This window comes from Macrotis lagotis, chromosome 1 (genome assembly GCF_037893015.1).
Source record: "Macrotis lagotis isolate mMagLag1 chromosome 1, bilby.v1.9.chrom.fasta, whole genome shotgun sequence".
NCBI classification, from domain to species: Eukaryota; Metazoa; Chordata; class Mammalia; order Peramelemorphia; family Peramelidae; genus Macrotis; species Macrotis lagotis.
In genome coordinates this window covers 633,961,982-633,986,634 of record NC_133658.1, presented here as the reverse complement: position 1 = coordinate 633,986,634, position 24,653 = coordinate 633,961,982, and the positions used below count along the sequence as shown (strand labels likewise).

The window sequence follows — 24,653 nt, the reverse complement described above, 5'->3', positions numbered from 1 at the left end:
CTTTTCTTTTTTTTTAGTAATGAGCGAGTTTCGTGGGGATGAGAAACTCGCGCGATGGCAGAAAGAGAGAGAGATGGAATCCTTTTCTATGTGACCTCTCAGAGGCCAAGTTTGGGAAGTGTCTGCACCCCCTCCCCTCCCCCCACCACCCCCCCTTTCGGGAACCGACCACAAAGTTACGGAAAGCTACTAAAGGATTACCAAGAGCGCACGTAGACTTGTGACTTGTTCTATACTGGGAGAGGCAGGTCTGGGCATTTTCCGGGGGGCTCCGCTTTTTCCTAGTGGAGTGGTGGGGGAGGGAAGGAGGGGGCGGGGTGGGGGTGCGGGGTGGGCACCGCAGGGTGTCCGCGGGGCGCCTGTAGGCTGGTGACTTGCGAGGGAAGCCTAGGGAAGGAGGGCGTGCTGGGGGCGGGGAAGAGGAAGGGGGCTTGGGGATGCGTGGCGGTGAGCGCGGGTCTGGCAGCCGCGGCTCCGGCTCCGGCTCCGGCTGCGGCTCCGGCTCCGGCTGCCCCTGGAGCCGCCGCCGCGGTCGGATTCCCCGTTTCCTTTCATTCCTCCCCTGTGTCCGCAGCCCCCAGCCCGGACACGACCTCGACCCAAGCTCCCCGGGGGCTTGGGAGGTGGAGGGGGCGCACTTCGCCAGCCCTGGTGCCCAGATGAACTAGTTGCCCCCCTCAGAAAGTGTTGGTGAGCCCACTGAGGTGGTGGGGTGGGGAGCAGACCCAGTTGGCTTTTTTTTCCTCCTTAAGGCGAAAACTCTGGTCTTCCCGCGTCCCCTGCGCTAGGAAGAGTCGGCTCATCGCCCCATCCAGCTGCGGCGGCGGCCGGCGGGGCTTGCGGCGCGGAGCTCTGGCGAGCGCACCCCAGACACCCGGCAACCGCACACACTCACACTCACACGCACACAGTCACACGCGCACGCACACGCTCACACACGCACACACACACCAGCCACACACGCACACACACACCAGCCACACACGCACACACACCAACCACACACGCGCACCCAGCAGGCGTGGGGCTCCAGTTTTGCCCTTGCAATTTTTGCTTGGTCGCAGTTGTGAGAGCCCACTCTCAGTAAAGCAGAAGGATGGGCAGTCTATTCCGCAGCGGAAAGTGTTGGCTTTTGGTTTTCCTCCACGCTATTAGTAATCTTGTTTCACTTGGATCCCCATTTTTGCCCGTCTCCCTTCTCTGTTGGAGAATACCATGAAGCTGTTCTGTCCCTACACCTTCTGACCTTGCTGCATTCCCTCTACATTGGGGGGCAGAGGATGTGGGCGGGTTGGCAGGCTGCTGAAGGTTCAGCAAGGGAATCTACCCTGACTTTTTCCATCATCTCTTTCTCATCACTGAAAGCTATACAGTGAGGATCTAACCACTGCAGAGTTTTGAAAGATTTTGACGTGCAATTAAAAAAAAATTAAAGGATACTTCTCTTCTTAACTTTGTCGTTTGTTTTGGGTTATAAATTCAGTTTCTTGTTGACATTGCCAAGCTGGGACCTGAGAAGTGGAATGAGGAGTTCGGGGTCAGGAAAAAGGGATTGGACAGTATTGGAGAATAGGAGATTATTTACAGTCATTACCTTGATTTGTTACCCACTTACGCAATCTCGATACATTTTTAATAACTTAGAAGACATGTTTAGCATATCTTTAAACAACTTATGAATTAAAGAAAACAAAAAACTCTACTAGTAGGACCATTTTTCTTTAGGTGTACATTTGGCTAGAGAGTTTCAGGAAGCCTGGGGACTGGAGCAGTTTGCATTTTGCTACCCACGTGCCATTTTTGTCCTCCTACCCAACCAAGTGGTAGATTTTTAAATAAAGAAAAACAAAATGTAGCCAACAAGTTCACAGCCATGACTGACCAAATATTATGTACCTTAAAATTATGTGAACACATGCAAGAACAGGAGGAAATTCTCTACTCTTCACTGAATATTGTAACTTTTGGTATTTTCCCCCAGCGCTTAGGAAAATCTTGCAAACTATAGGTTTAAACTCTTGAGAAGGTGTTGGTGTTTGCATAAAATGAGAAAAGTTTAAGAGCAAATTAAATGTAGAGTAGACCTGGGTTGAGCCTAAACTTGAGAACTCTGAACCAGATTATGAGGGAATTATTCTTGGAAAGATATGTCTGTAAACAATGATAATTAGTTCTTTCAAAAATCATAAAACTGATTAAAATATCCGATGAATTATTTATTCATCACAGACCATCTTTGCAAATCTGGGAATACTGTTTGAAAATCAAGTGTCTCCCATTTTGCACAGCAAACCAAGCAGATGTGTCTGTCTCCCATACAAAATTCCCCAAAAGGGTTAAATTGGGAATTTTTTTAAAAGTAGATGAGCAAATGGCATTCTGTTTGAAGAGCTGATCCTTTTTTCTTGTCTTCCTAGCAATAATGCCAACAAAATATTGGTATCCTGAAAATATTTCTCATCCTGAGTGCAAGTGTCAGACTGAATCCAGTTTGTGTAGGCATACTGAAACTGTGGGCACACTTTCACTACTCTGAATGCTGAGGAGCCAATGAAGGGGGACGTCTTTTAACTCCATAATAGCAGGTTACATAGTAAATGAACACTGATGGTCAAATAGCCAATTATGGTATAAATATCCGTTGTTTACAGAGAGGTGTTAAATGAGCCTGTAGAGCACAAAGGATCAGACTGTCTAAGCTACAATTTGTACTTCATCCCATTATGTCTTCCCTTAAAAAGGCCAGTGCCATGGTAGGTAATGTGCTCACAGAACATACTTCTCTCTGTTGATTTTAGTTTGCTTTATTTCAATGCACACTGTTGTTTACTTTTTAAAATTTAAATAAATGTCAGCATTGTATAATTTCTATGTTAACAAAGCAGTGAGCAAAATCCCTTGTATGTTTATAAAATATTATTGTTTAATTCACATAGTTTAGAAATTCCAAATGTTGAGAATAGGAAGGAGGCCAAATACCATCTGTTTATAACTATGATGCATCGTAATATGTGTACTTTTAAAAGGAGTTTGGTCAATCATGCCACTATTTTATCTGCTTAGAATATGCTGAAGATTTAAAATGTAATTTACAGGATTACTCTTAGTGCATTGCATCCAACTGTGACTAGAAGAGAAATCAGTCTTTTCCTTTCTGTTTTTCTCAAATTAATCATTTAGCAGCTCCAATTAATGGGTCCGTTAATTGTGTCACTTTTTGCCTAGCTTCAGGATTCTTCTAACTTGGGCTCAGTCTGGCTCCTCAATTCTGATAAAAATTCCAAGGACATATAAAACAAAACATTCTTAACTGTTTCTCTCTGCCAGGAGATAGTCACTTAGAATGGGAGGCATGGTAGAGTAGCTAATAATTAGCCAACATCAGCACTGAGAAATTACCTGTGAAATTTCCATTGGTAATGAGTTGAAAAATAACATTTTACACTCCCTATTTTAAAATAGTGTATACTTGTCCCTGAGACAGAATTTGATTTAAGTTACCTTTTATTTCAAGTGCATCTAATTGCATACCAGACAACAAAGAGAGTGCACTTATTTACTTAGATGAACAGATTTCTTTTGGTTATAAACTCAGGTTGGTTTAGTTATTAACCCTTTAGTTCCTAGAAAGTTGGAGAACCAATAAGAAATTTTAAAATTTCCAAGTAGGAAGAGTGGAACAAAAGTGAGAGATTAAGAGTTCCTGTTAGTATTCTTGGGCTTTCAGTTTATCACAGCTGCAGTTCATCCTAATATTGATAATGATGCTGGGAGTTATGCAGGTGGTTTGTGAAACTCACACATGGGATCTCCTCCCCAAGGAGGAGAAAAACCAGATTTTTTTACCCAGGTAGCTTGAGAAGATTAAGAACAAATCTATCATAACAATGCATGGATTTGCTGGTACATAGTGATTTCTAATCATTAAGAAGAAAAGCAGATTCAGAAACAAGATCTCATCTTTCTGTAGAGAAAAAAAAGATATGCAGACACTTAACATGAAGGCAAAAATCCACTGAACCACTGAACTGATGGATGCAGAATATTTTTCTTCTTAGCATGTGGTTTAGTAATAGAAGTTTAGTAATAAAATGGTATAAAGCTGGCTGTGTACTGTTTGACCATATCTATTTCTTAAAACTTAACTTTGGTTGTTTAATTTATAATTGCAACAACTTAGATAATTTAGTTACACAGAATTAAGGACATTGAGGGTACCTTGTTCTCAGCAAAAGCAAGCTGACCTATATTGTTTCCTAAAAAACAGTCATTAGATTTTAGAAGTCTTTTTCCTGGCCACTGTTTCTTGCCCAAAATAAATCCCCTGGGGCTTTGTGTTGTAACCCTGTTCTAAGGCTTATTTTGCATGAATTATAACAAGAAAATGCCAGACCTATTTTCCCCAAATAATTGTGGAAGTATACAACCACAGTACTAAAGTTTATAAAGAAAGAGAGGAGAAGATTGAGGGGCACTTGCTAGAACTAGTTTGAATGAGTCACGCCAAATTAACAAACCACAGACTTTAAAAACACCTCCAAAGTAGGGGGTAATAGCTGTTAAAAACATCATTTTCTCAGTCAGATTCAAAGCTGAGATGGCTAAAACTTCATACAAAGATATTTATCATTCCTTAGTGCAAACCAAATTGGCATAGCATGACAAATGAGTAGTGGCCTTACATCAGGAAGACATGAGTTCTGATCCTACCTCAAATAATTATTAACTGTCTGACCTGGTCAAGCAACTTAATTTCGAGTTTCCACCTCTATAAATTGAGTGTCATTGGACTTTATAATTTTAAAGCCTCTTCCCACTCTAAATCTCTAACCTGAGATAAACATGAGCTACTCTTGCAATGTTAGAAATGGAAGGGACTTGTGAGGTCAACTAATCCATTTTCCTCTTTGCACAGTAGAAGCAACAAAGATCTAGAGAGGTGAAGTAATATACCCAGGGTTGTGAAATTCAGTTCAACAAACCCTTATTAAGCATCTACTATGTGTAAAGTTAGATGCTAAGGGTACAACACTAGAAATGGAATACTTTTCAAAGTCCTTAATTTTTGGGGGGGGGTGGAGATTGAGGATAAGGGGAGAAAAATATAACAGGCACAAGGATAATAATTAAATATATGGTATCCCCAAAGCCTTAGTGCAGTTTAAAAATCTTTAAACTGCACTAAGACTTTTGGGACATTATGTACATGGATAAATTGAGAAGGTTATTAATAATAATGGATCAAAAAGGACTTCAACTTGCAATTGACTCCTGGGATGAACTTTTAAGGAAGATAAGAAAGGATTCTAAGAAATGAAGATGAGGAATAAGGTAACTACTGGCATTGGAGATTGGGGGAGGAGGAGAGAGAAGATAATGGAAATAAAGAAAATGCAAATTCATAGAGGCATCTAATCAAATTTTTACCTCTAGATTATTGAATTCAAGGAATAATTTGTTATCCAATTCACAGAAGGTGAAGATGATTCTTAGCAGTGATGTTATTTGAACCTAGGCCTGAATGTGACTTTCAGTCAATTACTTATTTCACCATAATGAGCAGTCCTTGTCCACAGCCAAACAAAGCTATTACTAGAGTGCATTGAGGGGTAGGTAGAATCAGAGAGAAAGTATCCTGCCTTTCAGGACATTCCAGAGACTTCTAGCCCCTCAACACAAGCCTGATGTCCACTGTTCATAGGCTTGCTGTTTGACCCCAGTCTTTTGCCTAAACCCAGGCTGCCACCCTCAGGATCTTCTTGTGATGGCACCCCTCTCCTACAGCCCTCCATCCCTCCCCCCTTGAGCCCCCCCACCCTGTGGGGATGCAGACCAGACCCTCCAAGGGATTGGCTATCATAATCTCTCTCCATACTGTACTGCTCTATTCCCTATCCCCTCCAGGTGTTTCAACTGTTTTTGCTCCAAGTGAAATCATTCCTACTTATAATTATGCAATCATTTTTATAATGTATCTTTAAAAAGACAGGTATGTAAAATGTATAAAGCAAAACATTAAAATAAGATCATATGTGTAAATGTAGTTGTAGAATATAAAACATTAAGTAAAGGTTGCAAATCCCTATTTAAATGCTATTTTCTAAAGTTCTTGTTGTGACCATTTTGAAGTATTTAAATCATTTTGAATATTCAAAAAAATCTCAAATCTACCCACTTTGAACTCTCTGGTTCTTGTGAATTGATCATGTAAAATGTACATAGCTTCCTCATGTTATATTGCTTAAAGTGACATGGTATGAGAAAGAGCACTCTAGAGGTGGAGGATATACTATCTTCGCCATTTGTTACCCAGGTAACATTAGGCATATCCAGCCTCTTGAACCTCAATTTTCTCATCATGGTATACTAGAATCTGTGTTTGAATTCTGTCTCTGATGTTTACTACTTGTGGAAGTCTTGACACATCATCAGAGCTTTGACTCCCTTATCTGTGAAATTTAGGAGTTAATCTAGCTGGCCTTGGCAGTCCCTTTTACCTCAAAATCCATGATTCTATTTTAAAACACACATATATGTATGTATGTATATATGTATGTATGTATTTCCTATTAAGGACCACTAACCCAAAGAAAACTATCAGTTGAGAGGGTCACAGTCAAAGGGAAAAAATGTGTTTTTTTACAAGGTAAAGCAACACATGATCAGCTTATACAACATGAAAATGTAAAACAGAATATCAAATATAATACATATAACATATATCTATTACATATAATAACTATAATTTGTTTTTTATACAATGGCCAGTTAAAAGAAATAATTCTGCTATATGGAAAATGGTAGAGATAGAACTAGAATCATTTAATTATAAAATTTAGAGCGAGAAGGAACATTAGAGAACATATCATGATTTTATTCTTTGTCCCTATAGTCCTTTGAAGCTGGAATCACTTAGCTTTCACCTATAAGCCTGGCCTACCTCAGATTCTGGTATCAATATTGACCCTAAACCTCAAGAGCTTCAGTCAATTCACTTATTGGCTCAGGACTGAAACAATAAAAATATTGTTCCAAAATGACCTTGATATTCCAATTTCTAGTAATTAAGTTCCTCTGACTTCTCTCATGTCTAAATCTCTATTTAGCTTTTCACCAGTACTGGATTCTTTCATTCTCTCTGTGAATATATCCTCTAATCAATACCTATACTTCTACCATTGGCTCTAGTTCCTGACTCCTCACCCCAGTTTCCTAGACATTATCTTGCCATTGCCTCCTGAAAGGTCACCTGATCCTGACCTCTTATTTGCCACTTAGACCTTTGTTTGCCCAATAGATATTTGGGGTCTTCTTAGTTTAGACATTTAGCTTATAGTCTTTTCCTGGCATAATGTGATCTGTTTTCAGATTTATTTTGAGACAGCATGGTACACATATTGATACCCAGAGTCTTTGCTGGACCAGTTGACTTAATCTGAAGTCAATCAATCAATTAGTAGGCATATAGAAAGCTCTTACTATGTCCCTGCTTTTCTATTTCTCTTACTACAGCTGTGGGCTTTTCCTCTTCTGTTCTGTTTAAATTCTTGTCTTTGTTTTGAAGCCTAAATCAAATGTTATCTCCTATCTGAATCCTCATGGACAGTAATCATCCCTCTTAGACATGGCACTTTGTTTTGCATCTCTCTACTAATATATTTAGCCTGCATGTGACATTATATATTGTAGTTATGTTTGTGACATCTCCTTACTAGATTAGGTACAATGAAAACAGTCTATTATTTCAACTAAAAGTCAGCATCTCAAAGTATCAGTACTTCACATGCAGTAGATATTTAATAAATATTTTCTATTGTGTCACCACTCAAAAGGCAATGTTGACAAGTAGTAAAGATGGAATAGTAAAGGGAAGAGGGTTAAAGGTAGAGAAAGGTTTTGAGGAAATAATGATTGACAAGCAATCTGAGGAATGGGAGAAAGAGAACAAGATGGAGATTTTAAAAAAAAGGCTTCTTATTTCACCAAGTCTTGAATCTTGTAGTCACTTGACACTACACCTGTAAATTTAGTGCCACTTGATGGTGAGAGCAGTGTTAACCTTAGTACAAATAGAAGGTTCTCTAGTTTTATTCTTGCCTGGCTAAGTACCAAGTAAATTCTGCTTTTGACTCTATGTTACCTGTTCTTTTCTGGCTGGACTTCGTGTCTTGAGTTGCCTTTATGGCAGGGTCTGAACTTCTGGGTCCTAGCCTCTTGTGGTAGATACCTGCAACTCAATCCTATCTTCATACTGTAGATTTGAACTTCAGTTACTCAATAAACATTTATTAACAACCTACTGTATGCCAGATTGTAAACTCCTTAAAGACAGGGGCAGTCTTTTACCTTTTTGATAAGTTTGCAATCTAATGGGGGAGACAACATGCCAACATATATATGAAATAAAAGTGAGAACACTAAAATTAAGAGGGTTTAGAAAGGGTTCCTGTGGAAGGTTGGGGTTTTCATTGGGATTTAAGAACCTGCCCATTTATACCCCTTTCAAAATAAGAAGTATTTGGGACAGCACCATTCTTCTGCCATTGGTATCCTTGTCCTGCAACTTTTAAGTGAGGCCCTCACCCTCTGAATAACCAAGAGGATCACCATTGTTTTTGCTGACCTCAACTGTGTTATGGTTTTGCCCTGTGTCCTATTTTCTTTATCTTTTCCTGAGCCCATCATTTGATGTTTCAACTTTACTGCAACCTTGGCATATTATTCATGCGATTCCAATCCCCAAATCGATCTCAGCCTCTCTGACTCCTGTCTTCACATACTCATTTCTATAATCAATAATCAATCTCAGGGTCATTCTGCTATGGGTTTTTTTTAACTGATCCTCAGGTGATTCAGTGAATAGAATATTGGGTTTGGAATCGGGAAGATATGACTTCAAATCTGAATGATCTTGAGCAAGTCACTTAGATAGTTTGCCTCAGTTTCCTCATTTGTAAAGTGAGGATAATTATAGCAGCTACCTTACAAGATTGCTGAGAGGATCAAATGAGATATTTGTAAAGTTTTTTTTTATCACATTGCTGGTACATAGTAGGCATAAATGCCTATTTGTTATTTTTATTACTTGTATTCCTAGTGTTGGTAAACCGGGTAAGTCTCATCCTGCCTTCCAAGACTCAATTCTGATAGGAAGAAAAGGGTAAGACAAATCAAAAACAAAGTTCAGTAGGAGTGTTATGTTTTGTTTTAATAGAATGCAGCATTCTACTATTCACTTGGGCTGCAAGCATCTATGAAAATGAACATTTCTTATTTAAAATACTTAAAATTTTGTTAGCTCTCAAACAGTTTGGACAAATCCTTGATGCATTCAGAAACAACTTGTATATTTTTATATTTGCACTGTTTTGTTTCTTAAGTGAATGTCTAATTTTGAAAAGAATCATGAAGGTTTCCCAAGTAAATGAAAGAATAACATTGTATTTAGAAATTTACCCTGAAACCTTGGAGATGTCAGTCAATTTATTAACTATTGTCCCTTTGACAGTAAAAATCTTAAGATTTGTCTTACCGTTATTGTTTGTAAGATCATAGCATAATGCCTGAAGGTTACATATAAAACTAAATTTATTTCATAGTCCTGAGATACTTCTGCAAATTAAATCCAGTTTTTGCTCTAGTTGTTCTTAGTGAGAATAATATATAGTAGAGAAAAAACTTTCAGTGAAAATTGCTCTTAATGAAACTTCAGATGTTGCACTAAATGAAATAGCCATAGAGAGAAAATTATTCTCTGGCCTGTAGCCATGTGGCCAGGGAAAAAAAAACCTCTAAACATGTGGTACCTCAAATTAACTGGATAAAATTAAACATATACAATCCACTTAGACATGAGAATCCCTAATCCTGAGTTAGAACTTTATTCTTTCAACTGGACTGCACTACCCTTAAGGTTGGTTCCTTTATACAAGGTTTCCCAGAAGTCTCAGTGTAGTTGTAAGCTAGCTCTATATCCTAATACAGTTCCAAATATCCAGTTATTAAATATATGTCAGAATTCCAGAATAAGGAAGACTTGGATAGCTTGTAGTTCTGAAATCACATTTTTAAAAAAGACCTCATCAGTGGTGATGTCTCCCCATAAAGTTATTTTTGGGAAAACCTTATCACCTTCCAAGATCTTATCAATCTTGCTACTGTGCCTCATCACCACCCTTACTCCTTCTGCTCTTTCCCAATCTCTTCTCCCCCCTCCCCACTTTTCAGTTTTCTTTTTTTTTTTTTTTGCTTCTTTGTCCATTAAATTGTAAGGTCCTTGAGGGTAGAAACTGTTTGTTGTTGTTGTTGTTGTTATTTGTATCACCAATGGTACATATAGTAGGCATTTAAATAAATGGTTTTTGGCTGACTAAAGAGGTTGTGTGGATAGTAGTTTGTTAACATCAATTATTTAGTGTTTAATGCAAGGTAAACATGGTCATGATAAAACATCTTCTTTTAAACTTTCCTTATTTCAGAGACAAGGTTATGCTCACATGGACATTTATTCTTCTGAGATGACTATGAAGCATTTATATTGAAATAGAATTTTTTGGGGGGGTTGGTTTTTTTGCAAGACAATGTGGTTAAGTGACGTTCCCAAGGTCACACAGCTAGGTAAGTGTCTGAGGCTGCATTTGAACTCAGGTCCTCCTGACTCCAGGGCTGACGCTCTATCCACTGCCTTACCTAGCTGCCCCGAAATAGAATATTTTTAAATAAAATATTTTTAAAAAAGAATTTTAAAGACATTCTGCAAGTCAATGCAAGTTCACAGGAGTTCAATAACAAAAAATAAAGATATATAATTATGGTATAGAGATATTCTCTACACTAGATAATATAAAAAGAATTATCTGTAGTTGTTACCTTCACTTCAGCAGCTTACTCGTTATTCCTTCGCTGTCTAACTTGTAACCCCACCACACTGTCAAAATTGTTCTTTCAAAAATTACCAATGGTCTCCTAATTCCTAAATCTCAATCCTCACCCCACTTGACATCTCTGCAGATTTTTGATCCTGGAAGACACTCTACCACTGGATAATTCCTTTCCCACCATTTTCTGCTTTGGTTTCCATAAAGCTTCATCTTTCTCTTTATGTTCTTCCTATTCAGCTAATCACTTTTTCTCAAACACATCCATTTCCCACTGCCTAAACATGGATGTTCCATAGGACTTTACACTGGGTCCCTTTTCTCTTTACAGACTATATTAGATACTTATCTAATTAGCTTCCATGGATTCAATTATCATACATAGATGACATACCCCTTCTCCCCCTTTATGTTATCTGACCCAAATCACTCCCCCCAAATCCCAGTTTTGTGCATCATTTGTCTTTTGGATAACTTCCATGTGAATGTACTGTCAGCTTCTCAAATTCAGTGAGTCCAAAATGGAACTCATATTTCTCCCTTTTCCCAAGCTTTTCTATTTCTGTTGAAGAAATCATCATGTTGTCATTCCAACCAGTCTGCATCCTAGAATTATGCTTGGAATTAGTTTATTCCTCATTCCATTTTTCCAACCAGTTGCTAATATTATTTATTTCACTTCCATAAGATCATCTATTCTTTTCTCTCCAATGACTCAATCACCTCTCTATGAACATTATCTATTCTCACCTCAACTACCACAATAGCCTTATAATTAGTGTCCTTTGTTTCTAATCTCTCCTCCATCCAACTCATCCTTCTCAAAGTTGCAAAAAAATCTTCAGGAAGAACAAGCCTGTAATCAGGCTTGTAATCACTTGATTACTAAAAATTTTCAAAGACTTCCAATTGCTTCTAGAATATAATGTAATTGTCTTAACCTGCCATTGAAGACTCTTTACATTCTGATTTCAACCTATTTTTACAGCCAAAATTTTCAATATTCTCTTTCATGCATTCTTTGTTCTAGGAAAAGTATATGACTAGAATCTTCCTTGCTTTTTTTTCTTTAAAAAAAGTTTAGTTATTCTTTCTTTTATAGCATCATTGTTTTCCATTTTTTTTTTAGGTTTTTGCAAGGCAAATGGGGTTAAGTAGCTTGCCCAAGGCCACACAGCTAGGTAATTATTAAGTGTCTTGAGAAGGGATTTGAACCCAGGTACTCCTGACTCCAAAGCCGGTGCTTTATCCACTGCCACCTAGCCGCCCCCACTGTTTTCCATTTGCTTGTCCCTACCATCCAAAATAATATTATCATTCAACAAATGAGTAGTGAATGTCCAAAAAAATCAAAATATGGTTGGTTCAGTATGTTAGACCATGTATGCCTTATTTTGTATCATTACAGCGCTCATTACAATTTGTTCATAGGCATTTCCATATCTGAAATGTACTCCGTCTTTACTTTGTCCTCTTAAGAAATTTTATCTTCCTTCAAGGCTGGTTCAGGTGCCACCTTTTCCACTAATCCCCCAGTAGTTGATACTGTTTTCTTATCCCTCTAAAATCCCCCAGATTTGCTACCATGTATATGGCATTTCTACCTACACCCCCACACCCCCACACCCCACATATTCACACCCCCATAGTTGATTGTAAGTTAATTTAGGACTCTATTTTGATTTTGTCTCTGTACCCAGCATAATTCTTTGTTCATAGCTGGTATTTGATATATATATTTATTAAACTCAATATATAATATGATTAGCTTATAAGCTAGACATCGATTATCTTCCATCATCAGAACTATTAAAAAGTCTCGGGGTGGCTAGGTGGCGTAGTGGATAAAGCACCGGCCTTGGAGTCAGGAGTACCTGGGTTCAAATCCGGTCTCAGACACTTAATAATTACTTAGCTGTGTGGCCTTGGGCAAGCCACTTAAACCCGTTTGCCTTGCAAAAACCTAAAAAACAAAAAAAGCCCTATTGTTCAAAAAGTCTCCATATGCTTTTATTTAAATTATTAGAAATACATCAGAAAAATAATGCTACTGATTTGCTGATTGTTTACCAATTCTTAATTTCAAAATTTTCCACATAAATCCAACTATGATACCTTGCTAGAGCTGGAGGTGATCCTAAAGGCTTGCCAGCAAAGTCTAGTTCCCTGCAGGTTCTACTTATCTAGAAAAACTTTTAGTTTAGAGCTTGTGGCAGATTGCATATCTATCTTAAGGTCAATAGTGTAGCTAAATTTTCTGGGACCTTGGCAATCAGAAGATAAATTTATTTGGCCACAAGAATTCACAAAGACTGTCTTTTAAAGTATAAAAGTGGTTATAGTCTACATTAACAGAAGGTATATCTACAGGGATAAACTCAGTTCTTTGAAAGTATTGAATCAATTTCAAAATATCTACAATTAGCTCACGTTAGACACTACTACATGAAGCAAACCAAATTTCTTCATCTTCAGTACCTTTTGACAGAACTCCAAGTTTTTATGAAAGAACATATGAAAAATCTATGAAAAAAATTATGAAAAAATCTATCAAGCTTGATCTCTTTGGTATACTTTCTCCATCATTTCCACCTCCTTTCCCTGAGGCCACAACCACTCTCAGAAGTATTAAAAAGGCACAAAAAATTGTGGAGGTGGTACTGAGGCTTTGAGAAGATTGGAAGATTGGAGGAAGACCAGAGTGTCAGATGTAATCACCATATGACTTTTCCCTCTTCCTTTGCCCAACAATTAGTTTCTCATTAAACCCTGTAGATTTTCCCATCCCAATATTTCTTATATGAATCTCTGCCTTTTCGATCCTGCTGCTTTCCTAGTTCAGTTCACTATTATTTCATATTCATTTTTTGCAATCATCTCCCCCCCCAAAAATCTCCCCACCTTTCCTCTTCCCATTTACATTGCACAGCAATACCACATTCATCATCATAAATTGGATTCAGAATAATTGACAAACTCTCCACAAAAACCTTCCACAATCTAGCCTTGACATATCTTTAAAATATTTTTTCACTATTTCTCATTCAAATCCACTCTGGCTTAATTGGTATATTTACTGTTACCTGAGTTTATTTTATACTTTAAAGTCTCTCTGCCATTTCTTTTGAAATGCTATTATTCTCCATGTTCATCAAAATGCTATATTTAAAGATATAAACAAATACATCCTCCTGTGTAATATCTTCCCTGATCCATCTTTATTTTGGACTTGCATAGATATTACTATATGATAGTCATATGATACTAATCACTTAAATTGTTTTTAATCTATATTATACCATCCATGGACACATATTATATATTACATATACACATATTATACATTACATATACACATATATACACACACACATATATGTGTATACACACTCACACATATACACACACACACACACATATCTTCATTATTTTACTGGTCTTTAAGTTCCTGGAGAGGAGATTAGGGACTATATCTTAGAAATTTTTGTATCCACAACAGGAAATTATCTTATGTATAGTAAATACTTTAAAATATAACTTTCCAATGATTCCAAGTTCTGATTGATGGTTCTTTAATGTAAAACAAATTAGCTTTATTTATGCTAACTAGAAACCTTTATTATATACAAAGTCATCCTCGTATTTTAAACAAGTTCACAGTCAATTTAAGGAACTTTAGAGCCTACCAGTGATCACTAAATACCTGACTCTTAGACTTGAAAGTGGACCTGAGGCTATCTAGTTCAACTCAAAATTGAACAACAATCTTCTGTAACATGTTCAATCAAGGATTTTCTTGGCAAAGATACTGAAGTGGTTTGCCATTTCCTTCGGCTCCTTTTACTGATGAGGAAAATAGGGATATTGACTTGCCCAGGGTCACACAGATAGGAAATGCCTGAGGTCAGATTAGAATTCAAAAAGGTGAGTCTTTCTGACTTTAGACCCAATACTCCTTCCATTTTGCCACCTAACTGCCCCAATAAAACTAATTAATGCTAATTAACTAACTGACGAAGAGATTGTATCCATTGGTCTAGTATAAATGACTATTCTAAGACATGTTTCTCTATGTGTCTTACCAAAACTGCTTAGCAAAAAATCCCCCCAATAAAAGAAAGATATATTTTTTGTTACTCTCCAATAGCTCAGGAGGAGAGAATATATCATTTTTGAAAATGTAGAAAACACATGTTCATTACATACTGATATTGTATGAGTAAATAACTGCTGTTTTCCTCTGTGCTGACTTATTTAGGCAGGAGATATCTAGAACCATGAAAATTCTTGCATCTTGATCCTTACATCTTATATCCTGCTTTTAGTATATCTTATTCCTTACATCTCCATGCTTCTGGGAGAAGGACACTCATAAGTCAGAGATTTACAAACTTCAAGGCATCTTTGGTGATTTCTCAATCTTTATAATCTAACCCAAAAGAAATAGTTAACCATTTCAATTATTAAATAGTTTCAAACAAATTAACAAATATAACTGCTTAGTAACCATTTGAAAAAATAGGACATATAAGAAAAAACATTTTTCATTTCATTCTTAACTACAGTTATTGATGATCTGTGGGCATCTGTCAGGTATTGAACATCATCTCAAACCTTAGAATTATATTGGATACTACCTCCCCTCATTTCAATCCTAGGTTTTAGTGATGATTATATCACTTGAATTAGTCATGTGTTATCATATGACTTCGGGGAATTTCACTTTTCACATGTTTGACATTTTGTTGTTGCTATTTGGGCATTTTCTGTTGTGTTCAACTTTTTATGAATGCATTTGGAGTTATCTCAGCAAAGACACTGGGAGAGCTTTCCATTTCCTTCTCTAGCTCACTTCTCAGATATGAGGAAATTGAGACAAACAGGATTAAGTGACTTGCCTAGGACATAAGGCTAGTAAGTGTCAGAGGCCAGATTAGATGAGAGACTCATCTGCCTCTAGCCCCCACATTTTATCCACCTATATTTATATATTTATTTAAATATATTTATTATGCCTATTTAAAATAGGCAAATTAATTCCTGCCTCTTTCACATTACCAGGCTATTTATAGGAACAAATGATATAATGTAGTTAAATATGCATTACAAATTATGCAAATATAAAGCATTATTATTCTTTTCAAGACTAATGATATTATTCCATAATTATTGCTAACTATATAGAGCATTGCTTATATAGTGAGGTACTCATCCACTGAACTCGATGGTTTTTGTAATATAACAAAGCTACCAATAGATGTTTTTAGGAGAAAAAAAGTGAAATTTTGCAGCATTAAAATACAAAGAAACCAAAACAAAACAAAATTACAATTATATGAGTATAAGGGAAATGTGTTCTTTAAGTGAAATTACAAAGATTTGGTAGCTGATGCCAGGATTTAAGAAACCTGTATACTTTCCTTCTTGAGGACAGATTATGTTCTCCTTGTCTGGCTGGTTAATAGAACTGGGATTGTGGAGGATTTGGATAGATGTTTTAGTCAGAGGCATTTGGCCATGTTGAATTAATTATGTATATTTTAAGTTTTGTACAGGGTCCAGATGGTATTCCATTGGGTCTTCTATAAGTTATAAAATAAATAAATAATGGTAGGACAGTCTCTGAAATACAAAAATTTAAAAGCTACTGTTGTACAGGACTGCACCTGGGAAAGCAACCAAGATCTGCCAAGCTAAGTCTCATTCACCCAAGCCCACCCTCACTCTGCTTTCCATGTCTGGTGAATAACCAGGAATGACAAAGGAATATTTTCTCTTGCTAGTTCCATCTGCAGATGATGGCACAAGGTCAGCAGATGATAAAAGAGGTTCTATGAAACACCACATTGGGGAGAAAACCTCAATGGGCATTTTAGAAACTACAAGGTGCTAAAAATATCATCTCTAGGTAAATTTGTTTGCTGAAGAACAATATGAAATGATGTTTATTCTATAATCCAACTGAAATATTTTCCTTTTTGTCTAGGTTTTTAATATGTATTCCGATGAAAATCTTAAGGGTAACATAGCTATAGTGATGAAGTTTGCTTACATGTGCACGCACATGTACACACATAAAAATATAGCTAAATGGACAGATTTATATGCAGCAATCACTTTCCCTAACTTAGATGATTCATTTCTTAGGGACAGTTAGAAAACAGAGATATGCCACAACCATAATAGATAAGTCTTAAGATGGAAGACAATTGATATGAAGATCAGTTCTGGTATCCACTATATATATGTATATATATATATATATATATATATATATATATATATGTATATGTATATGTATATTTATATATAGCAATCATATAATAATACTGTTTGATGCAATATAATGTTATGTTTCAAGAGATTAATATCATATAACATCAAACAATATGATAAAGTTTCATTGTACAGAATTATGGCTGCTGTCAATCAGCTGGTGACATAATTCTTAGTTTCATCTTGGGGGGAGGGAGGAGAATGGCATACAATTATAGCTACACATGCATTAATAAGTAATTTATTACACTAAATCCATTCAGGTCTTTTGATATTTCATTTGTCACCATTTCTCTGATGATTTTCTCATAAACATTGCAGTAGTTTAGTACCTTTTTAACTTTGATCTCTGTGGGGGTCAATTAGCTTCACACACTGGACATCTGACTGCAGGCAACTTGCAGATGTGGGCTTTTTATAATGAAGGAGATTCATCAGGAACATATGTATGGATCAATGTATAGCTATTCTTGCCACTGGAAAACCAACTCAAAGCACATGCTCTTCTGGACTATTACAATAACCTTCTGGTTGATCTCCCTGCCACAAGTCTCTCCCCACTCTGGTTCATCCTCCATTTAGCTGTCAAAATCATCTTTCTAAAGTGCAAGTTTGATTATGTCATCCCTCTCCCCACACACACATCCAATAGACTTATCACCTCCAGGATCAAATATAAAAATATCTTCTATTTGGTGTTCAAAGCATTTCATGACCTGCCCCTCCACACACCTTTTTCCATCATAAATTCCCACCCACCCTTCTCATTCTAGTAACACAGGTTTTCCTTACTGTTCCTAACATAAGACACTCATTTTCAGATGCTTATCATCTCCACCTTTTGGCTTCCTTCAAATCACAGCAAAATCACACCTTCTATATAAAGCCTTTCCTGAACTTCATGTATCTAACCCTCAGGCCACAGAGTGCATGCTGGCCTCAAAACCCATTCATACATCATTGTTACATTTTATTATTATACTCATTGGCTATATGGATTACATTGTAGTCATAAATAAATATAAATTTCAAATGCAGCCCCTGACAAGTTTTTGACAAGTTTTGGGCAATGCATCCCAAAAGAGCTAAAAAGTTTGTACATTCATGTGCATTCCTTCTGTTGATTATTTTCACCTTATACTTTATATGCTTGGGAATACAAGAAATGAGTGAAATTAGTCTAAAAAGTTAGGATTAATGGGACTATTAAAACTATGATAATCGTGGTCAGCTAGGTGGCACAGTGGATTAAGCACCAGCCCTGGAGTCAGTAGTACCTGGGTTCAAATCTGGTCTCAGACACTTAATAATTACCTAGCTGTGTGGACTTGGGCAAGCCACTTAACCCCATTTGCCTTACAAAACCCTAAAAAAAACCCTATGGTAATTATCATGGATGAAGTGGAAAGGAAGACTGTGAGATAGATAATGAAGTAATTAAAGAAAGTGACAGTGGTCTAAATAGGTTGATAGAAACTCTTGTTGAGTGATAGTGGCACAGCCAGTGCCTAGAAGAGGCAATGGGCAACACCATACACCAGCTCATTCTCCTGGATGCAATGTGAGAAAGAACTTCTAGCAGTGATCCTTGAAGAAGCATGGAGAATGAAAGAAGTGCTAGATGGAGATGAACAAATATTCTAATTTTAAAAGAAAAGAAAAACTATCAGGACTATGATGGGGGAGGGCATAGAGGAGGAGGTGAATTCTTCAAAGTGAAGGTCAGTGAAGATGATATTAACTTCTAGAAAGATTCTAAAATAGATTATTAAAGGATATTATCCTTTTAGGGTTATGCCACATAGTGTTTATCAGCATAATAATTCCATGAGAGATTGTATTATTTTGGCTAATTTCATATAATATCCATCTCTTGAAACTGATTAGATATAGATTGAATGGTTATGAATACATAGAAACAATAATCACTGCAAAAGAGTTTAAGTGAAAGTTTTTCTAGACAGATTCCTAGTTAATCAAAATATAAATAAAAACAAGGTGCAGTTTGTAACGTGGATAATTGAAAAATGCCTCTTCTCTAAACTCAACAACTTTGGTTCCTTCAACTGACCATCACGGTGAGTTAAATATCATAGTTCAAGGTTGCAGTGCAGGTTTTCCTCCTATGGAAGTGCTCTATCATATCAATGTATTTCCTATGATGTCCAGATCCAAACATAATCCTCCAGATGTGTTTTGATCAGTTCATAATGCACCAAGACTTTTACCACTATTAACATTATGGTAAAATGGCATTAGCTTTTTTTTAAATGCTTTATAATATCACTAGCTCACATTGAACTTGAATTATTGCACTATTGAACTAAACCTTTGATCTTTTTCATAGGTTTTTCCAATCAATTCTCTCCTATCTTCATTTTTTCAATAATTTTTTACACCAGGTATATATAGGATTTTACCCCTTTTTTCAGTTTAGAAGAAGGTTGAAATCTACATTAGTGGAATAAATATGTAATGGAAATCAGAGATATTTGCTATGTTAATATACCATTGCAGTACTAGTACTATTTATCTGTAATTCCTCACCTTCTCTGTATGACCACACTCCTTTTCTTCAACCATATTTTCTTTATATCTTTTATATAGTTTCATATATGTAAATTACACTTGTTACTCTGCATCACTACTACACTTATCATAGATCTTTACATTTTCCTTCAAACATCCTATAATTTTAATTTTTCTGAAATCCATGATAACACAACTATACACAAAATTTTTTGAAATACACTTAATTGTCATGTGCTAATAAAATATTTCGATCTCTTCATTTCTAATGCAAGTTTCCCTGTCTTACTGCCAATGCTAAAGTCACTATACTAAATAAAAATAGTGGTTATATGTTATCCTCACTTTGTACTTGCTTTTACTGTGATTTTGATATATGGCATTATTGTCAGTTTCTTAATGTTATTTTTTTCTAATTTTTTAACCTATCCTTTGTTTAATATAATTGTGTAATTTTGGATTTGGATTTGGATAACAGCATGTTGTTATGCATTTCTGATTTCATTGCATTGTGACTTAAAACACGTATACCTAATTTCTGTTTTTGATTCATAGAGTTTTTCTTTGTTCTAGTATAGGTTCAATTTGGAGGATATTCTATATATGTTTGAAAACAAGGTATATTCTTCGTCTCATTCAGTTCTCTTCATATATCTGTTCATTCTAATTTATTGATTAACAAGCTTAGATATGTGATCTCTTTAGTGTTGTCCTTTTATTTTATCATATTCTGACAAGAGAATGTTGAAGTACTAGAATGATCCAATTTATGCTTTTGTCTATTTCTTTTTATATTGCTGTAATCTTTTACAATTAATTTAACTGTCAAATGGTTTGGTGAATATGAGCTTAGAATGACTCTATACCTGCTATTCATTCTTCTGTCACCATTATCTAATGCCTTTTATCTGTTTTGAAATCTACTTTATCAGATATCATTACTGCCACTTTTTCAATTATTGAACTTTCATTATACAACAGACTAATCTCTTAATTTAAATTTAAACTTTTTGACTTAAGTTTGTTTCCTATAAACAAAATGTTCATAGTTTTTTTTTACCAGAATAATTCTTTTAATGAGAGAATTCATCCCATACATTATTATTGCTATGAAAAAATGATTTATCTACAAACATTTTCCTGTTGTTATTCTTGTTGCTGCTATTCCTATTCACATATTGCTGAATAGAAAAGGAGGAATTCATAGAACCACACTGGCAGAGTCCACTACAAAATTGTATTACCTAATCTCAATTGGGTTCTCAATCAGCAAGGAAATTTTTTTATTCTTCCATAAGTAATTCTCAATTCCACTGATGATAGTTGCTATTCCAAAACCTCCTCTTTTCCCAAGCTTATCATAGCACTTCCTTTCTCTATCCAAGCAAAAACCTCTTATATTTTCTTGTGAGAGACTGTTCACTTTAAACTCACTTTTCTTCCTGTAACTACAACTCAAAACCTCTTGATATCATTTCCCATTCTCTCATCTTCTGATAAAGAAGTGATCTTTCTCCTCAGAGAAGCCAGTCTCTCTACAAATACCCTGAATCCCATACCCTCCTGTTTCTTCAGGCAAACTGGCCCCTTTCCCCACTCTTTACCAATATATTCAAGTTTCTTATCCATAAAAACTCCTCATTTGATAACATTTCTAGAGCATCATCACTCTATGTATACCCTCCCTTTCTTAGCCAAACTCCTAGAAAAAGTAGTTTCTGATAGTCCTTTATCTCATCTAACTCCTCTGCTATTTAACATCTTGCTTCTGATCTTATCACTCATCTCAAACCTTTCTCTCTCTCTCTCCAGGGACTTCTTAATTTCCCATAACTTATAGTCTTTTCTTAGTTCTCATCCTTCTTAATTTTAGCATTTGATGCTGTTGATTAACCTTTCCTCCTCCAAAATCTCTCTTCTAGATTTTTTTTGATACTTTCTAGATTCTCCTCTTACCCATTTGACCTCACATTGTAACATCTTTGCTAGATAATCAGTCAGATCACTACCCCAACTGAGGATATGCCTCTAGGCTCTATCTTATACTCTCTTCTTTTCACTTGGTGACCCAATTAAATCAAGATAGTCCTAGACTTAAGACATCAAGGTGACACAGTGGATAAAGGAGGACTTTATACCTAGAGTCAGGAAAACTTATCTTCCTGAGTTATAATAAAGTATGATCCTGGGCAAGTTACTTCATCCTGTTCACCTCAGTTTCCTCATCTGTAAAATGAGTTGTAAAAGAAAATGGTGAACCATTCTAGTATATTTGCCAAGAAAACTTGAAATGCAGTCCAAAAGAATCAAACATGATTAAACAACTGAACAACTACAGCAACAGACTTCATGCCTTCAACATACTTTCATGACATAGATGATTCACTTATCTACATATTCAGCTTTAGTCTCTCCTGACCTCTAACATCAACTGCCAATTAGACATTTCAAACTGGAGACATCTCAAGACACCTCAATATATTTTTTAAAAACTTATTATCTTTCCTCCAAACCTCATCAATTTTCAAAACTCCAAAGATTTGGAACACAGGATCTGAATAAGCATAAAAGCAAGGAGAGGTGATGGTGGTGCTGCTGAAGAATGTGAGGCATTCTGCCCCTGGGTGAGTGCTATAGGATGGTATCGGGTTCTAGAGGGTACCTGGGACTAAATGGTTGCAGAGCTTCATTTGACTTCAGGAAAGCCTCCAAACCAACGTCCAAGCTTCCTTACTTCCCTTGAGGGCAAAATCATCCTTTGAACCTGACGTTCACAGCCTTCATGTCATCTTCCTCTCACTCATCCTTTTCAATTATCTACAATAGCTCATCAGCTGTGAGGTCCTGTCAGTTCTCCTTCCCCAGTATCTCTTGAATCCAGCCCCTTCTCTTTCTTCATATAGTCACCACTCTAGTCTAGGCTTCCCTTTTTCACAAAGATTATTAAAATAACCTTCTAATTGATTCCCTATATAAAATATCTCATTTTTCATTTATATATATATAATATATATATTAGAAACATGTCCAAAAGGATTTTCCTAAAGTGCATTACCTAGCCATGCCACTCCCCTACTTAATATTAACTCCAAAGGCTCCTTGTTAGTTCTAGAATCAAGTATTAACCCTCCTTTGGTATTTAAAGCCTTTCACCACCTGGCTCCAACTTACCTTTCCACTCTTATACATTATTCTCCGTCATGCATTCTATGATCCTGACAAACTGGCCTTACTCTTCCTTAAACACAACAGTTGATTTCCCTAACTGTGCCTTTTTCATGACTCTCTCCCATGCCTAAAATTCACTCTGTCTTTACCTCTACCTCCTAGAATTGATATTTCCTTCCAGAACTCAGATTGAGAATCAATTTTCCTTTAATCTTTTCCTGATTCTTCCAGCTGCTACCGTCTCCCCTAAGGAAGATGAAAAAGAAGTGGGTGGTTCTCTGGATTTGAGTAGGCATAAAGGCAAGGGAAGAGAGAGGAAGGTTTGGTGGTGTTGAATAGTGTGAGGCATGCCCATGGATGGATGCTCTGGGAGGGTATCTGCTTGTAGAGGGTCCTGGGACTAAATGATTGTAGAGTTTGATTTGACATCAGGAAATTATTTTATTCTCTGTCTTTGAATATCAAACCATAATGTATATAGTAAGCACTTAATAAATTTTCACTGAATGATTTTTTCTTTTTCTTATTTTTGTGGGATAGAGAGTTCAACAGAATCTCTAATAGTTAAGGGGAATTTAATAGCCCTATATTGTTCTCTCATCTCACAGGAAGTCATTATACTGTATATTCCTTTAGTAGAACTTCAAAACTTGGATATAGAAACCCTTTACTTCTTTTTTTATAGTGTAATATCTGACTCTTCTACATTCAGAAATTGTAACATGGCTTCTATCATGTGCTAAATGCTATTATTGGAAGATGAGCTGCTTTTCCATTATCCTTATTCAGAAGGCTCTCAAAACGTTTGTCTTGCTTGAGCTGCAATTTGACTAGAACCTTAAAATGAAGTAGATCTTGACTGGCAACTTTCATTATTGATAACTCAAATTGTCTGGAGAAATATATTGGAAATCTTTTTCAAGGTTCTTACGATGATGGATATTTTAAAAATGATTATATGGTTAGTCCTTTGTTATAGGAAGGAACAATTAAGCGAATAATGATTTTTTTCTTTCTTTGTATCCCCAATAAGGGCAGTTAGGTGACACAGTGGATAGAGAATTGACCTTGCGGTCAGAAGGATGAAAATGTGAATCAAACCTCAGAAACTTGACTCTTATTAGCTGTGTGATCTTGGGCAATTCATTTAACTCTGTGATTACCTCACATCCAGGGCTATCTCTATTAATCCTGATTCATATCCAGCCACTGGGCCCCAGATGTCTCTGGAGGAGAAAAGTAAGGCTGATAATCTAGCATAGTACCTCCTCACTCAAATCCAATTCATGTGCTTGTCATTGGCATCATCTCCCTGATGGTGTAGTCTTCTTCAAAAATGAAGGACAAAAAAAACAAACAAACAAGCAATAAAACAAAAAAAAATCCTAACACAACACAATGACTGGAACATAGTAAATGCATTAAAATATTTGTTGACTCACTGAGTGCACAGTAAGTAGTACTAATACAAAAGTAATTTTTTTTTGCTGTACTTGGTGATATCTTCCATTTTTTTAGTCTTCCTCTCTTTTCACTTATCACTTGGTATGTTAAAGAATTGAGTTTATTTCAAGTATTCAACATATTAAGAATCAAAAATTAAAATCTGGGATGGCTAGGTGGTGCAGTAGATAGAGCACCAGCCCTGGAGTCAGGAGTACCTGAGTTCAAATTTGGCCTCAGACACTTAATAATTACCTAGCTATGTGGCCTTGGGCAAGCCACTTAACCCCATTGCCTTGCAAAAAAAATTAGAATCTTATTTCCTTTATATATGTTATATATTATGAGATCTTGGCTCTC

The 24,653-nt window shown here is 36.3% G+C and overlaps 1 protein-coding gene across 14 annotated transcripts in view; it reads left to right on the top strand.

The window, feature by feature from the left end:
* GTDC1 (glycosyltransferase like domain containing 1) overlaps positions 1-24,653 on the top strand; it is a 671,515-nt gene that overhangs the window by 487,452 nt on the left and 159,410 nt on the right. The window contains exon 12 of one of the 14 annotated variants that reach the window (XM_074215099.1): positions 18-185. The exons of 12 other annotated variants lie outside the window; for them this stretch is intronic. In XM_074215099.1, the coding sequence (XP_074071200.1) occupies positions 18-20 (3 nt within the window). In that variant the 3' untranslated portion in view covers positions 21-185. Of the gene's footprint in view, positions 1-17; positions 186-24,653 lie in introns of those variants that run through there. One more of the 14 variants, XM_074215105.1, reaches the window with a different exon arrangement.